This window comes from Theobroma umbraticum, unplaced genomic scaffold (genome assembly GCF_002168275.2).
Source record: "Theobroma umbraticum cultivar Fairchild unplaced genomic scaffold, ASM216827v3 scaffold_12.1, whole genome shotgun sequence".
NCBI lineage: Eukaryota > Viridiplantae > Streptophyta > Magnoliopsida > Malvales > Malvaceae > Theobroma > Theobroma umbraticum.
In genome coordinates, this window is record NW_018397269.1 from 2,610,193 (window position 1) to 2,621,454 (window position 11,262).

General features: G+C 34.4%; 2 protein-coding genes across 4 annotated transcripts; both read left to right on the top strand.

Moving 5' to 3' along the window:
• Window positions 1–2,030: 2,030 nt before the first annotated feature.
• On the top strand, window positions 2,031–6,429 carry CRR22 (Pentatricopeptide repeat (PPR) superfamily protein). 3 transcript variants are annotated; one of them, XR_002446091.2, is made up of 3 exons: window positions 2,031–4,287; window positions 5,131–5,259; window positions 5,338–6,429. XR_002446091.2 is itself a non-coding variant. In XM_021441077.1 (2 exons), exon 1 carries the CDS (start codon window positions 2,139–2,141, stop codon window positions 4,563–4,565), a length of 2,427 nt encoding a protein of 808 aa, XP_021296752.1. In that variant the 5' UTR covers window positions 2,032–2,138; the 3' UTR covers window positions 4,566–4,575; window positions 5,131–5,261. The 3 variants fall into 3 exon arrangements, 1 of the variants encoding a protein (XP_021296752.1); XR_002446090.2 differs by having other exon boundaries at window positions 5,364–6,428; XM_021441077.1 differs by lacking the exon at window positions 5,338–6,429 and having other exon boundaries at window positions 2,032–4,575; window positions 5,131–5,261.
• Window positions 6,430–6,572: 143 nt separating this feature from the next.
• On the top strand, window positions 6,573–8,247 carry LOC110425764 (protein ELC-like). Its single transcript, XM_021440758.2, has one exon. The coding sequence runs from the start codon at window positions 6,730–6,732 to the stop codon at window positions 7,957–7,959; it is 1,230 nt and encodes a 409-aa protein (XP_021296433.1). The 5' UTR covers window positions 6,573–6,729; the 3' UTR covers window positions 7,960–8,247.
• Window positions 8,248–11,262: the final 3,015 nt, after the last annotated feature.

The window sequence follows — 11,262 nt, forward strand, 5'->3', positions numbered from 1 at the left end:
GTTATGACAGGGTAAAATTATTAGTGATGTCTGCATAAACATGCTTAAATATGATTTAGTTAATTGAGAATTTATGGAACAATGTATTTAAAGTAATTTATTGTCTTATTTATTTATTTATTTATTTGTATATATCTTTTTGAAAGCATGCTACTTAAGTCATTATCCTTTAACTAATACTATGAGCTAATATATTTTATTTAACTATACATTTCATATTTAATAAATAATTAATTATTTGATATTTAAATTTTAATTTAATTAACTTTATTTAGGTAAATTTGTTCAAGCTAATTAACTATCTATACCAATCTAGATTTAAATATAACATTTTATAAATTTATTATCTTTTTAATTTAAAAAATATTATTTGAGTTAATGGGTATTAAAATATATAGAGATTGGAAAAAAGAAGGAAAAAAGTGAAAAGGGAGGTTTTTTAGACCAAACGGCAATTTGGAGCTTAGGCACTCAGAGCCGAACTGAACAGCAGAATCCATTTAAAACTTTTAGGCTTATTCTAGCTTGTAGGTAATATATTTCAATACCCATTAACTCAAATAATATTTTTTAAATTAAAAAATATAATTAATTTATAAAATATTATATTTAAATCTAGATTGGTATAAGAAGTTAATTAGCTTAAACAAATTTACCTAAATAAAGTTAATTAAATTAAAATTTAAATGTTAAATAATTAATTATTTATTAAATATGAAATGTCTAGTTAAATAAAACATATTAACTCATAGTATTAGTTAAAGGTTAGTGACTTAAATAGTATGCTTTCAAAAAAAATATATAATTAAATAAATAAATAAATAAACAATAAATTACTTCAAATATTTTGTTTCATAAATTATCAATTAACTAAATTATGTTTAAGCGCACTCATATAGATATCATTAATAATTTTATCCTGTCATAACATGACACGTTTATCTTGTTAATGAAATGAGAATTCTAATGATAAGATTTCCTCGACAAGCTCGTAAAGACGAGTTTTTTTGATGATATCCCTAGATAAGAAAAACTTCAAGACTTCATCAAAGCGTTGGAATAGTCTACCAATTTTTCGATAAAAGGTTATTATTCTTATTATTTAAAAATGATACATCATGACATCATTTTATAGCTACATCATATACATCTATAAAATCGAATAAAAAAATTTAATCTACTAATATAATAAAGAATAAACTAATAAACAAAGATTAAAAAAACATCAATAATTTAAGCTCTAATAGAATAACGTAAGATTTAACGGTACCATTCATGAAACGGAAGCCATCAAGGTGCTAATTCTTTCTCGTGTATAACCGCACTCCCGAACCCATCTGTAAAAACCTAAATCAATTCACGTTCTTTCGACGGACCTAAAAATTAATTTAATACTTCATCGATTAGAACCGAGTTAATAAGTGATCAATCACACTTATACAAAAAAAATTGATAATAACTCTAAATACTTAATTTTGTCAACATCTAATAGGCGAATTCTCAAGCCCGTGCGTTATGACAATATCATGCAACTGCCTCAACAGATACAAACTTAGTCCTATCATAACCTCTACTGCAGCGTTGCGTCTGCTGGAATGAAAACTTGGCAGCGCTGCAGTGCCAAGCTCACTGCTGGGAAAAGGGAGCTTTGCAGCGCTGGGCAGTGCAAGATGCGGCTGTGCCGTTTGATCAGTATTTGAGGAATGTGAGGTTGTTGTCAAGGGAGCAGTTCTTTCGTAGGGCTACATAGTATTATATTTTATACATATAATTTTATAAAATATAAAAAGTAAAATTAAAGAACGAATCCCCTTTTTAAAAATATATTATATTGAATTATATAATACGTATCATATATTATATAATATTTTTGATATTTAATTAATATAATATAATCTATATTAATTTTCGTTAACACCGTATGATTATAAATATCATAATTATGGACCTACAATATTTAAAAATGGAGAGAGAAATAACTATGGACACACACGGCCCATTTAGCACAGACCAAGAGACAACAAAAATCCCCGTAATCCTAATCCAGTTCCAGCCCTCCTCCCAGTTGAAGAAGCCATGTAAACGTAGAAAGGAAAAGGGGTAACAGACATGAGAAATGTAAGAAAGGCAAAGCAAGCATGAGCTCTCAGCTCTTAACTTCTCCTCCACCTTTCACCACCCCAACACCAAAGCCCCACTCCCACACTCTTTCCCAAAGAACCCAAATCCCTCTCCATGTTTATAAACACCCAACAGCCATCCTTTTAGAACTCTCAACTTCCATCAAAGAAGTCTACCAAATCCTTCCCCATATCATCAAATCCAATCTCTACTCCCAACATTTATTCCAAACCAAACTCCTTAGCCTTTTCTGCAATCACGGCTGCATTCCTGAAGCCGCCTCTGTTTTTGAACCCATTGAAGATAAACTTGACGTTCTTTATTACACTTTGCTTAAAGGGTATGCCAAGCACTTATCATTAAACCAAGCTTTGTCGTTTTTTGTTAGAATGAAGGTTGATAATGTTAAGCCTGTTGTTTATAACTTTACTTACTTGTTGAAAGTTTTTGGTGATAATGGGGAGCTTAGAAGGGGTAAGGAGATCCATGGGCAGCTGATAAAATATGGGTTTTCTTCGAATGTCTTTGCAATGACTGGAGTTGTTAATTTGTACGCAAAATGTAGACAAATTGAGGAAGCTTATAAGATGTTTGATAGAATGCCTGAAAGAGATTTGGTTTCGTGGAATACGATTATTTCTGGCTTTGCACAAAATGGTTTGGCTAAACTTGCTTTGGGGTTAGTTGTTAGGATGCAAGAGGAAGGACAAAGGCCTGATTCGATTACGATAGTTTCGGTTTTGCCTGCTGTGGCCGATATGGGATTGGTTAAAATAGGAAAGGCAGTTCACGGTTATGTTATGAGAGCAGGTTTGGAAGGGCTTGTGAATATCAACACTGCATTGCTTGATATGTATTCGAAATGTGGGTTTGTTGGTATTGGGAGGTTGGTTTTTGATGGGATGAAACAGAGGACTGCCGTGTCTTGGAATTCAATGATTGATGGTTATGTTCAAAGTGGAAATGCTGAAGAAGCGATGGTTGTTTTTCAGAAGATGTTGGATGAAAGAGTGGAACCGACTGATGTTACGATAATGGGGGCTGCTCATGCTTGTGCTGATTTGGGTGATCTTAATCGCGGAATGTTTGTTCATAAGGTATCAGATCGGTTGAAACTTGGTTCCAATGTTTCTGTTATGAACTCTTTGATTTCTATGTACTCCAAATGTAAGAGAGTTGACATCGCTGCAGACATTTTCAAAAAATTGCATGGTAAAACCCTTGTTTCTTGGAATGCTATGATTTTAGGCTTTGCTCAAAATGGGTGCAGTAATGATGCTTTAAACTACTTTTACGAGATGCATTCTCGAAATATACGACCGGATACATTTACGATGGTGAGTGTGATTCCTGCTCTGGCGGACTTATCAGTTACACGCCAGGCAAAGTGGATTCATGGATTTTGTATAAGAGGTTGTTTGGATGCTGATGTTTTTGCGATGACTGCACTGGTTGACATGTATGCAAAATGTGGAGCAATTCACACTGCCAGGAAGCTTTTTGATATGATGAAAGAGCGGCATGTGACTACATGGAATGCAATGATAGATGGTTATGGAACACACGGGCTTGGAAAAGCTGCTTTAGAATTGTTTAATGAAATGCAAAAGGGCTCCATTAAGCCAAATGATGTGACATTTCTATGTGTTCTCTCTGCTTGCAGCCACTCAGGTATGGTGCAAGAGGGGCTCTGCTATTTTAACAGCATGAAAAAAGATTATGGCATTGAACCTGCTATGGACCACTATGGAGCCATGGTTGACCTTCTTGGTCGAGCTGGTCGGCTAGATGAGGCATGGAATTTCATTCAAAAGATGACTATTGAGCCAGGGATTAATGTTTATGGTGCCATGTTGGGTGCTTGCAAAATTCATAAAAATGCTGAGTTAGGAGAGAAGGCAGCAAACAAATTGTTTGCATTAAATCCAGATGAAGGTGGGTACCACATACTGCTTGCTAACATATATGCAACAGCTTCAATGTGGGGTAAAGTGGCTAAAGTTAGAACTTTGATGAAGAAGAAAGGGCTTCAGAAAACACCTGGCTGCAGTGTAGTGGAGTTGAGGAATGAAGTTCACAGTTTCTACTCTGGGACCACAAACCATCCTCAGTCCAAAAAGATCTATGCTTTCCTTGAGGAGCTGGGAGATAAGATCAAAGCTGCAGGTTATGTGCCTGACACAAGTTCAATACATGATGTAGAAGATGATGTTAAAGAGCAGTTAAACAGTACCCATAGTGAGAGGCTAGCTATTGCATTTGGGCTTTTGAATACCAGCCAAGGCACACCCATACACATTAGAAAAAACCTGAGAGTTTGTGGTGACTGTCATAATGCAACTAAATACATTTCACTTGTGACTCGACGAGAAATCATAGTGCGAGATATGCACCGGTTCCACCACTTCAAGAATGGAACCTGTTCTTGTGGAGATTATTGGTGAAATTGTCTTTGTATGAGTCTTAATTCTTAAGAGCTGTTTATTGGTGAAATTATCTTTTTATGACTCTTCATTCTTGAGCGATAATGCACAGTTTATTATTGGAATCCGAAATTTCTGAGGAATAAGGCCCTGAACATGGAAATAATGAGATTTCTGATGAAATTTTCTTAGTTCATCTCATATTGAGTGTGAAGTCTGAATTAAAGGTTCCAAACTAGAAGAAACAAGAGGTTTGGAAAGCCATGCCATGACTGCTTAATGGAGCAACATCTCATGTTTTTGTCATCTCCTGTCTATAACTTGTTCTTACTGTACCACCTTATGCTTGACTCTTTAATTTGGAAAAAGAAACTCCTTCAATCTAACTATAATTGTATTATCCCCTTTCTTTTCAATAGTGGGAAAGTTTTTTTAATTACTTTTATGCGAGAAATTATTTTCATTTTACATCCATGATTTTGTATGTATTAATGAAATGTGGAACGATAAAATTTATTAGTCATTCTATGAATTTGCCTTTGAGTTCCAAATTAATTTGATTGATAAAGTATAGCGTTTCTTACAGGTTCTTTTGCACGGTGCCTACAAGCCCTTGATTTTTCACTCTTATTCGATAATTACTAGCAGATGCAGGCAGAAAGTTTTCTAGGTGCTCAATCTGGTTTAGTCACATATTGGCAGACCTATTACAAAGGTAGTGGACAACATAATTGTTTTTTTATAGAGAGTTTCCAGTAATGGATTAATTAACCAAATCATCTTTCTGCATTAGTTTTGAAGCTGCTATCAAAATTGCAGGTTGGGAGTGGGACTGTACTAAGTGCCATGGATGCCAAAACAGCCATTAATGCTGGACCCAAGTTTCTCATGAGTCTTGCTACAGCAAAGGTATATACTAAGAATTCTAAGACTGTATATGTATTTATATTCATCTTTTGGAAACTGACAGAGATCAGTCTTGAAGCTTATTAATGTAGAACCCTGGGAGGAAATATAGGTTGGAGATGAAATTAGAGGGAAAGGGGATTAATATAGAATAATTTAGGGAGAAGTAGACAAGTAATTATGTAAATTATCTATTGTGAATTGGGAATAAGGATTGAAGATGTGATTGATTATTCTTTGTTATTCAGATGCTGCATTTTTTACACCAAATGACATTGCTTTCCATTCATACTATCCAAATGGAATTGTGGAAGTTGTTTTATATTTTAAATTATTTTTCATGTTTTTTAATATAAAATATAATTTTTTTTTAAATCTCTCATAAAATCAAATATGAAAATTAAATTTGAGATAGCATGAATATTGTAAAACGATTATCTTTCATCATAAATAGAGTTTTATTACAATTTGAGCAAACTTCACTTACCTCTCTTATGGTTTCAATATAAAGTTAGTATATTTGTTCACATTTAAGGGTATTTTAAAATTTTACAGAAAAAAACAAACCTAACTGGTTAACTCCTTTTGAAAACCAAGTTATTTAGTTAATGTTAATTGTTAAATAAATATATCCACAAAATGTTAATTAAAAAAAATTATAAAATACCTTATGAAAAAGGATTAAATTAACAAGAGAAAGTTTGAGAAGAGAAGTTACTTAGAAAGTGTTAATTGTTTAAGAAAATATCCATAAGATGCTAATTGGAAAAAAAAAAAAAACCCAACATTAAAATATTTATTAAAATTAATAAATCATCCTAACGTTTTAAAAAAAAATTAAATTATTTAAATAATATTTTATTTTTTATTTTATTTAATTAATTTTTATATTTTTACTTTAAATTCAATAAATGTTTGTGATTATTAATAAATTAATATTTATTAATCAAACGTGAGGTAACAAATTGAGATATGTGATATGATATTTTCACTTTCCACAACATTATATAAAATTATAAATTAGTTTGGATATAGAGTTGTATTTAGCCTCAAATAAAAGTATATAAATTTAATTCAATAATTGGCATTTAAATTTTATGTTATTTATAAAAAAAATTAAGTGATGGAGTAAGAAAACGAAAGAGAAGGTTCGGCAAAGGCGGCTCCTGCTACCAGCAACGCGTAAAACAGCTCTGCTAAGCAAAATCCCAGAACAAAATCTCTCTCCTTTTTCCTCTCTTTGCCCTTCCTCTTTTCTGTCCGAATCCTTCATCGCCCAATGGTTCCACCGCCGTCGACGCCGCCACCCAACCCCCAACAAATCCAACAATTCCTCTCCTCCGTCCTCTCCCAGCGCGGCCCTTCCTCCCTCCCTTACACCGAAGACACCAAATGGCTAATCCGCCAACACCTCCTTTCCGTCACCTCCCACTACCCTTCCCTCGAACCCAAAACCGCCACTTTCACTCACAACGACGGCCGATCCGTCAACCTTCTCCAAGCGGACGGTACCATCCCCATGCTTTTCCAGGGCGTCACTTACAACATCCCGATCATAATCTGGCTCATGGAATCTTACCCTCGTCATCCGCCGGTTGTCTACGTGAATCCCACGCGCGACATGATTATTAAACGCCCGCATCCTCACGTTACTCCGTCCGGGTTAGTTTCGATCCCTTATTTGCAAAATTGGATTTACCCAAGTTCTAATCTCGTCGATTTAGTCCTTAATTTAAGCTCTGCGTTTGCTCGTGATCCCCCGCTTTATTCTCAACGTCGTCCCAATCCAAGCCCTAATCCGAGCCCCAACCCTTCCATTAATTCCTCCATGACGTCTAGTTACGGGCAGCACCCACCGCCGCCCAGGGTGGCTGCGGCTGCCGCAGGGTATCCGCCTTCGCCTTATGGGAGGGTACAGCTGCCGCAATCTCCTGCTCCACAGACGGAGGATGCATCAGAGGTTTATAAAAGGAATGCGGTGAATAAGTTGGTGGAGATGGTTCATGGGGATATAATTGGAATGAGAAAAGCAAGGGAAGTTGAAGTGGAAGGGTTATTTTCGGCTCAAGCGGTGTTAAGAAGGAGAGAGGAAGAGATTAATAAAGGGTTGAAAGAGATGCAAGACGAAAAAGAAGGGTTAGAACAGCAGTTACAGGTTATTTTGATGAATACGGATGTGTTGGACAGTTGGGTTAGAGATAACGAAGGGAAAAGGAAGAACTTAGGAATGACTAATGTGAATGTTGATGAGGCATTTTATTGTGTTGACGTGCTTTCCAAGCAGATGTTGGATTGCACATCTGCAGATTTAGCTATTGAGGATGTGGTTTATTCATTGGATAAGGCAGTGCAAGATGGGGCTGTGCCGTTTGATCAGTATTTGAGGAATGTGAGGCTGTTGTCAAGGGAGCAGTTCTTTCATAGGGCTACTGCAGCAAAAGTTAGGGCTGCCCAAATGCAGGCTCAGGTTGCTAGTATGGCTGCTAGAGCGCCACATTATGCCACATGACTGGTTATTGTTTTGTTTTTGGATTTGTCTATGAAAGGATCATGTTATTGGAGATTAGCTTCTAGTTAAAATTTATATTATCATGATATAGCTTCATTTTGAGTTTACATGATGAAATTTATGTTTCTTTGTATCGATATGTATTATTCATAGTAGGAAAAATAGCATTATAATGTGAATAATGTGTTCCTGTAATTCATAAGTCCACACTCATTTTTGGGTTATTACCCCTTTTCTCTTTTTATAATGAATTTGCGTCCTTCAGCACAGCTGCATTAGTGAGGAAAACTGAATATGGTTGTCCACTGTATCTTTTGGTATAATGTTTCATGTCATTCATGTGGTGTTGTTAAGAGGTAATTTGTAATAGTCAGGATGCCTGTTTAATTGAAAGACCCTTGTTTACCAACTATGGATTGAAGAGTAAGGCAGTAGGAAGATCTAATATTGAATGCAAGAGTTTTTATCTGTTTCTTTTTTCTCACAAGAGAATCTACATTGGCACTAACATGTCAATTCTTTCCAATCAATTGCCTGTTTTTACTCTTGCGAAATGGCCTTTTTTTAACTCGCTGAGGTTCTCTAATGTATTATGATGAGGAAGGTAAACATTTTTGCTGATTCTTCTTGGAAGCATGGCTTTCTGTTTAGCATCTACAATCTAGTGAATATATCTATCACCACAATACTTCGCACCTCCCTGTCTATAATAGAAGCAGAAGACCTATTTGTGAATGCTGCATTGTGAATAATACTGAAACAAGCATTTATCTTTCATATTATTATGATTTTTCTCATCCTTTGACTTGATTGTTAAGTAAAAGAATGCATCCACTGTTAAATTCTGTTACGAGTTGTTCAAATGATCAACATATCTTACGAACTATCTGTTTCATGCTGTTTTAGTTATATTCTTGAGGCTAAACTTTTAACCATTATCCCATCCTCCATTTCAGTGAGGTTTATTGGATATCCCAGTAATATCATTTCCAAGCCATGTTATGTTACATCCTTGGGACTTTGATATTTCTTGCTTCAAATTTTTAATTGATCTCCTGTTCTTGAAGAATTACTTTATCTTTGTCTGGTATTAGTTACCATACTGATTTTCTGTTTTTTGGATGAGAATATCTCTGCCTCTAGTTTGCATGTGATCTCTTTCTTCATGTTGAATTAGAAAATACTTAAGATGCTTTCAAGTTGAAATTTATGGTAAGGAATCTGAGCCCAGTTCATTGCTTCTAGTCATGTTATTCACAGGATTCTTTTTTTAATGGGAGTGTATATTCTAATACTTACTGATCATATGTCAAGATTATATACATGAAGAAGAGAGATGAACTCCTACTTGTGTGATGCAATTATTCTAATAAGAAGAGACTTGTTTTATCTATGTATGACCTTGCCTTTGTCTCATTTATTGAAAATTATGCTTAATGTTTTGGTCAGAGTTATCTGCCAGGAATTATGAAAAAAAAATTTTGGAAAATTATAAATCTACAATTGATTTTTACTTTTTTCATATAGGTTCCCCTTGAAGTTGGAAAAACAGGGTTATTTTATTCATCAAAATATGGGATCTACAACGTAAAAGCTTTTCATAAAACAATGATGCTGAACAATGATTTCATAAAACAATGATACTGAATATGTATAGTACCACATGATTATTTATTTATCATTTCTATACATGCAGATGATTATAAATTTAGTAAGTTAACTAACTTTAGAAATCAGTACTTCTCATTTCTATATCTGACAGTCCAGGTGATTAGGGGAGTTTGCCTTTCACCTTGGACCATCTTAGTTATAACCATCAAAGAGACAACCCTGCAATAAAAAGTGACATATAACAATATTAATTCATTCATATATTGTTTTTACCAGGCAAAATGATGGCCTTGTCTTCATTTTAAGGAAAGGAAAATTTATATGGAATTAGTATTTGATGAATAATGCACCAAGTGTGAGTATTTGCTTACGATGGGACTTCATACGGCAAAGTACTGTTTATTGCTATGTTTGTTTAAACTTTGAATAGAATGAACCTATTAGATTTATAATAACAGTTGCAAATCAGGTTCATACCCCAGTTTTTACAGGAATTTATGAGGAGTTTTGGATGCCATTATTCAGGTGAATCCAGAAGGTTGTGGTTTTGATATATAGGTATTGTAGTAGACTACCAGTTGATTATTTTTTTTAAGATTTCAAAAACCAATGGAATGGTGATTGGAAGATCATTTCAAGAAATATGATCTCAATCGTATATCATCTTGTGTGGTAAGTCATGCTCAGGAGACTTCATACACTTTCATAGCTATAATCTCTCTCTCTCTCTCTCTCTCTCTCTCTCATTTGAATTATATATACAAAATTTATGGTTGCTCGACTTATTTGACGCTAATATGTCCACCTTTCATTTAGACTGGAGTTTGGTTTATGTGTACTTCATTTTCATGGCATCCATTGGGAAAATACAAACCAGGTGTAAAGTTGTTCATAGGTTGGGATTGGTTCCGTCACTTAGATGCTGATTTGTGCTATAATTAGTTGATTGGTGTGTCTTTGCTGAGTAATATATGGAGTATCTGGGTCCTAGCCTGTAAATTGTTGCTTTTGTAAGATATTCATCTCTGCTGAAATCGATTGGTGGTTGTTTTCATTTCCTGGTGATTTGTGGAAGTTTATGATCTGGATAATGTTCTGCTTGAAATTCTGGAGTGCTGGGTTTTGTAGACCTTAGTTGATGTTGTTTCCTATTGACGGGCCGTATGAGATTCATATCCATTTGCTCATAAAGTTTTATTGATGGGTGTTTTATTTACTTGGAATTGATTGAATGTGTCATCTAGGGCATATTTTCATTCTCTTTTAGGGCATTAAGTTTGTCTTCCTTTGTTCCAGTTTGGCTGGGATTGTTCTTCCCATAAGTATTGTTGGATGACAGTTTGTTTGTATTGGCTCTCTGTTGAACTGTGTGATTTGTCTTACGGTTTGCTAGTGATTTTGGATGGTTATCTGCATTGTGAGAACCATTGATGTTATACTTGCATTAATTTGGATTTGGATATCATTGTCTACCGTTGCTGGTGTTTTTTAGATCTTTGATTTTTTTTAAAAAAAAAATTCTTACTATCTTAGCTATGAATGGGAGTCAGATGCCCCAAATGGCATCACCCTGGCAAAGATGTACAAACCATGTACAATGTTTAGTTTATGCAATTCTAAATAAAAGCCCCAAATGTACTTTTATGCAATTTTGCATGTCACTTGATTCATGGTACCATACTCATTTGTTTA

Coding starts and splice junctions, on each gene's coding strand:
- CRR22 (XM_021441077.1), top strand. CDS start 2,139: ATGAGCTCTCAGCTCTTAACTTCTCCTCCACCTTTCACCACCCCAACA.
- LOC110425764 (XM_021440758.2), top strand. CDS start 6,730: ATGGTTCCACCGCCGTCGACGCCGCCACCCAACCCCCAACAAATCCAA.